Source organism: Callorhinus ursinus, unplaced genomic scaffold, assembly GCF_003265705.2.
Source record: "Callorhinus ursinus isolate GAN/ISIS: 27379988/994484 unplaced genomic scaffold, GSC_fseal_2.0 scaffold6, whole genome shotgun sequence".
Classification (NCBI taxonomy): domain Eukaryota; kingdom Metazoa; phylum Chordata; class Mammalia; order Carnivora; family Otariidae; genus Callorhinus; species Callorhinus ursinus.
Genome location: NW_027397068.1, coordinates 25,251,430 through 25,257,429, shown reverse-complemented (window position 1 = coordinate 25,257,429; position 6,000 = coordinate 25,251,430). Strand labels below are relative to the sequence as shown.

The following is a 6,000-nucleotide window of genomic DNA, read 5'->3' as shown; positions in this document are numbered from 1 at the left end:
AAACACTCTACAGATATCAAGAAAAAGAGGCAATCCCAAACTTGGGAGAACTGATGACTTAAAACCTTTAGTACCATATAATTGGCAGCTCTGAGATCTGAAGTAGCCTTTGGTTCACACAAAAGGTAACAGTCACGTTTTTATTTTTATGTAATATAAAGGGAGTGGTATTTCAAGAAAAAAAAAGACTCCAGGGGTTATCTTTGAAACCATCTAAATTGCGTTCTATGGGTTTTCAATTCTTGGGGACGTCCAATTCCGTGAGGGAGGGTGTGTGCTTGCATCTATAGACACACACACAGAAAGACAAATCCGCGTTAGAGATGTGTCTACATTCCTATATCGACTCCGCCGACACACACACAGACTCAGGCTCTCTCCCTCTCACACGTGCACATACAGATACACATAGTATTTCATTCTCTGAATAACATAAAACATGACACCCTGCTCAAATGTAATTTGCTTAGAGTGATTTGTCTGTTTAAAAAAAATTCACAGTTCCTCAACAGTAGTTAAAAATCCCCAGTCAGCTGCTGCTGTGAAATACTGCTCCCCTGTACTTGCATGAGGTAGACTTCCCAACCGGGGAAAGAAAACGATACATTAGGAAGAAGCGTTATGTCTTTTTCCTTTTTTGAACAGAAGGCCCCTTTTTGCTTGGTTCTTCCGGCGCCGCGGAGGACTTCGCCGAGGAAGCTTCTTGAGATGACCTGCCTGGCCATTCTGAGATCTCGAACCTCGCCTCCTGAGGAAACGGCGGTGACGTGCAGCCATGCCCTCCGCCCAGCTCTCGAGGAAAAGCCGAAGTGCATGGCGGGGCTTCCGCTTCCTGTCTTCCCTGAGAACTGGCGGGCGGCTGCGCCACAGTCTTGTGTGGGCAGTTTGCCACCATGTGCGCGATGCTCTGACAGTAATGGCACTTCTTTGGCTGAGGAGGTAGACTACATTCCTTAGCATGATGATCAAGTCCACCACAATTGTAGCATCTGCAACAAGAATAATGGAAACGTCTCAGGAGCGGGGAGCATGTGTCATAAAATGCGTTCTAAATAAAAAATATATATACAAACTGCCAATGAGATCAGCCTATTTTAATGTGTCTTCTTAAGTATGTAATGCTATTTTTTTAAAGATTTTATTCATTTATTTGTCAAGAGAGAGAGAGCGAGCACAAGCAGGGGGAGCGGCAGGCAGAGGGAGAAGCAGGCTCCCCACAGAGGAGAGAGCGCGATGCGGGACTCGATTCCAGGACCCAGGGATCATGAGCTGAGCGGAAGGCAGACGCTGAACCGACTGAGCCACCCAGGGGCCCCTGTAATGCTATTTTTAATCAAAGTTGCTTCTAAGCCCATCTTCACCAAAATACTCTAACAAAGTGATAATGCTAGTTGTGCTAAACACAACAGTAAATGAAAAACAAGAGTACTAAAACACGAAACACTAATCACTTCCATATAGAAATGATTTTTTTCAGACTTGACAGGTTCTTTTAAGAGAACAGTGTAGTCCACTAGAGGGCAGCCGGTGTCCAACAAAAAACAACCAGCTAGCTTTAAAAAAAAGTTAAAAAATAAAGCTGTTGACACATAGTAGGCACTGGCAATGCACTCCGCAATTGAGAAAATTATAGACCAAATAAAATTTCATTTCTTTAACATCTCTTTGCGTGTTAATTATGTTGACTGTGGAAACCAGCTGAACTGGAAAAATTTTTTTCCTTTCTACAAATTAAGTAATGAAGTGAAATTTGATATATAAGAAGTCAAATGTCTACGGTGAGTGATATCTGGCAAATTACCAAGTAATTTTAGAGCAATACAGTAAGTATCTGAATCAGAATAAACTATAAAAGAAAGTTTCTAAATACTTCGATTGGGTTAATAAAGGCAGCATCAAGTTCAATGGTGGGAAGAATTTACTTTCTTTTCCCTCTGTAAGAAATTAGTTTTCCTTTCGGGTAAATTCTTCTAAATTGAAATAAACATAAATCTACCTTTAATATTTGAATACACACTGAGGGCTGGCTTTGTATGAGATGTCTGAAAATCTGACTTAGTTTCTAAAAGCTGAACAAGTAAATTATTTAGGAGATATATTTGCTCAATTTCAGTCAGATTTTCTTTGAAAATTTTACATTCAAAACAAGTGGAGAAAATAATATTGTATATACTTACACAGGTTTTTAATCTACTTGTTGAGTATAGAATTTGCTTGTTTTGTCTCCAAATGAAATGTTTTAAGAGCTTTCTATTTTTAAAAATACATTTATGACTCCATAATTCTTAATATGAAACTCAGATAATAGGTCATAACATTTTTTAAAAAGATAGCAAATAAGTGGTAACAGTGAGCATCAACTTAAGACTATAATGACAAAAAATAATTATAATTAATTACATTTGTGTGTGTGTGTGTGAAAGAGGGAGAGAGAACAGCAAGCTTAACAACTTATACTACCATATATTTCAAAGACAAACGACTAAGCTACTACTAACTTACTGAGCAGTGTATGTAGGATAATTAGTATTCTATTTTCTGGGTCAAGGTATGAAGAGTGTTTTGTTGTTGTGTTTTGTTTAGTTTTGTTTTTCCTGGCAGAAACTAGGGTAACTATGGCCTATTTCTACAGTTACCAATATTACCTCATAGATTTTAGAATTAAATGGATTCACAAAATGGGCTTTTATTCTTTGCAATAATTAACAAGTATTTATCCCAGGGAAAAGGAATGTATCGTATTTTCAAAAATTTAAGGGAAGAACGAAGAAACCACTTTTTCTGATTATCGTGCAATTACATACTTTAATATAATAAATTAATGAAATAATATTACAATCCAGATTCAATACTGTTTCAGCCATGTGTTCTAAGAGATAATGCAAAATTAAAGAATACAAATTACCAACGAATGATTGAAATTCGGGTCCCCCAAATAACACACTCAAAAATGGCATCTTTGAAAAAAATAACCGTATTACTTATGATAATGTTTTCCCATAGTTCTCTTCTACAATGGATTAAGTGAATTCTTAAATTAAATTTGCACATCTATAAAATATCTCCTTTTGAATTAAATTCACTTCCTTGAGGATAACATCCACTCAGGAGCTCATTGTCAAAGAGGAGAAAATAGGTTAAAGCCTACAGTAATAGAACAAGCTCTCCTGCGGACACATCAATTTCATCCGTCACTGTGGTATGCGCTGTGTTATCCAATTCAGGGATCCATTTTGCCCACTCATTTACCAAGGGCCTCATGTCAGGATTCCACTTTTACAAATGGGATCTTCCATCATATTCTGTACGTGTACTTACCATTACATTTGGTTTTAAACGTTATTTTTAAGGATACTGTATAATATTTTGTTTCCTTGCATTTTGATCTACTCCTTTAATTCACTCTCCTAGCTTTTCAGATATGTGCTATCATTAGGCCAGACTGTCTTCCACACTGAAAAGATTTGCATTCAGTGGATATGTGCTTAGTCTTAAAAGGGGAGGAGTGGTATTTATTCTCCTCTTCTATTTAATCATTCAGTGTCAATCACGCTTACTAAGAGTGCAGATCACACCCCATTATGAAACCCTGTCCTTCCCCAGGGACTGACACCAAAATGGAAATGCTCAGCTACCTTTCAGCCCACAAATGATACCACACCACACACTCCGTACAAGCTCTATGTGGTACTTGTCTCCTTTGTTCAGTGTCCACACCTCTTCCAATCAGCTAGCTTTTGTTAGTTTGAATGAATTTTACATTTGATGTGAGCATAAAAATGGCATGTGTGCCCTTGTATACTTACATGCTTAAGAAATATAAGGACCCAGACTCACAGGCAAAAGACTACACATGAAAAAAAACTATAATCATACTTCATTATACATTCCTATAGCCAACCATAAAAAGTAAAATCGTTCATAAGTATTTTATAAAATGATGAACCAATGGCACAAAGGATATTTTCTTACCTATTAAAGTAAAAAAAAAATGTTCAGATTAGTCTCAGAACTTTATCAAGTTCTTTGTAAGATTATACTTTAAATCTAATGAATTAGCACATTCTACAGATAATTAATTAAGATGCTTTTGAAGATGGAAAATAAGAATTAAACTGGAACCAATTTTTTAAAAGATTATCAAAATAAGATGAACATTTAAAAAAAAATAAGATGAACATTTTTAAATGAAACGAGAATGCCAATGATAGATATAGTAGGATAGAAGCACCTAAAATGGCAAAATAAATAAAAGCAAATCCTAAATTTAGGGCTTTAGAACTATGTAATTATGTAATGAAATAAGTAATTAGGGGGTCTTAATAAACTAAGCCCAAACAATGACATTAGTTAAATTAATCAAACATATACAAAGTTCTGAGGATTCCAAAACAAAAAGGAAAATTCTCATTCTGAAATCAGATTTTAGATCTGCTAAGACCCTTCGAAAAATTCTCATTTTGAAGTCCAAGTCGCAGAATAACTAAATTATATTTTCAAATGATAGTAGTAACAATGGTTAGAACTGAGCTCAGTTGAAAACCACTAGATTAGAATATGGACGTTAATTTTTTAATGATACCTCAATGATTTAGATGAATGAATTAATCAATTGTATGTTCCACCTAGATCCCAAAAGTGATAATAAGTTGGGGAGAGGGGTGATACTTCATGGAAAGCCAGCTTTGCCTATCTAAAAGTGTAATGGAAAAAATAGAAGTTAAGCACTTCTAAGCATTTGAAAGTGTTAACTTTGTAAGAATTTATATGGAAAATTAAATCTACATTCTGGGGAGGTTGAAGGCGCATTAAGGATAAGTGTACAGAGATCTGTAAGCTTCTCAAGAGCAAATACTGAGACAACAGTGAGTCAAGTAGTATCAAGTATCAAAGTATGTAGTACCTAGAAAATAGGAAAAAGAAGTGCAAGCTATATGGGCAGGAAGAAGGGGTGAAAACAGAAAAGAAGACATAAAAATCCATGGAAAAGAAAGATGTGAAAAACAATCAAGTTTCCAAATGGGAGAACAGAAAAGTCAAAGATTGGAAAGAATTCCAGAAACCAATTTGGAGAAAGGATAACTGACTCTTTGAAGAGATTGTTTATTAATCCTGATACAGTCCAACTAAAATCCAGAAATGATACTGACATTCAAGTCTATAGCTTTTTATTTTATTTTTAAAGATTTATTTATTTTAGAAAGAGAGTGTGAGTAGGGAGAGGGGCAGAGGAAGAGGGAGAGAGAATCCTCAAGCAGTCTCCCTGCAAGGGGGGCTCAATCTCATAACCCTGAGATCATCACCTGAGCCAAAACCAAGAGTCAGATGCTTAACTGACTGAGTCACCCAGGAGCCCCAGTATAGTTTTCGATTTTAATATGACTGACGCTGGTTATCTAATCCAATCGTCTGCCAATCAATCCAACACCTGGGAGTGTCAGCCAGTGTGGGCATGGAAGGGAGGTGGATGGCAGAAATGCTGTCAAAGAACCCCAAGAGAGTGAAAGAAAAGGAACAGATCCAGAGTAGCTTTTGATGAGAGCAATCTCCCACCCTGTACCTCCTGAGGGTCATAGATTCTTCCAGAAGGCCCCATTTTGTTTTGATAGTGCCCACACATTCTAAATTTACACCTGGGTATAGTTTATTCACTTCACAGGATCTGCCCCAACATACCAAGAGGAGAGTTAGAAAACTTGGATGAATCACAGAGTTGGAAAAGCCTTTCTATAGTGCACACATTGTCAGATCTCTATCAAAGCAACCTATTCTTTATATGGATCTGTTTCCTGTATTTCATTCTTCTTAAATCGACTCTTAAGACTGTAAGCGAATTCAGCAAAATATTTTAGTAAGGTTAATTTTTATATATTTTTCTTAAGTACACTGGTAAAAACATTGAGTTTTTAAAAATACTGGCTAGTAGTGATTTATGATTTTAAAAATGTTTCTTATGGAACAAATACATATTTAACACCCCAAAAAAAATATTTGTATCTT

General features: G+C 36.1%; 1 protein-coding gene across 2 annotated transcripts in view; it reads right to left on the bottom strand.

Annotated features, from left to right (window-relative positions):
* Nucleotides 1-203: 203 nt before the first annotated feature.
* Nucleotides 204-6,000, bottom strand: part of LIN28B (lin-28 homolog B) — a 124,763-nt gene continuing 118,966 nt past the window's right edge. For both annotated transcript variants that reach the window (XM_073893492.1, XM_025860403.2), the window contains exon 4: nucleotides 204-989. In XM_073893492.1, the coding sequence (XP_073749593.1) occupies nucleotides 620-989 (370 nt within the window). In that variant the 3' untranslated portion in view covers nucleotides 204-619. The remainder of the gene's footprint in view (nucleotides 990-6,000) is intronic.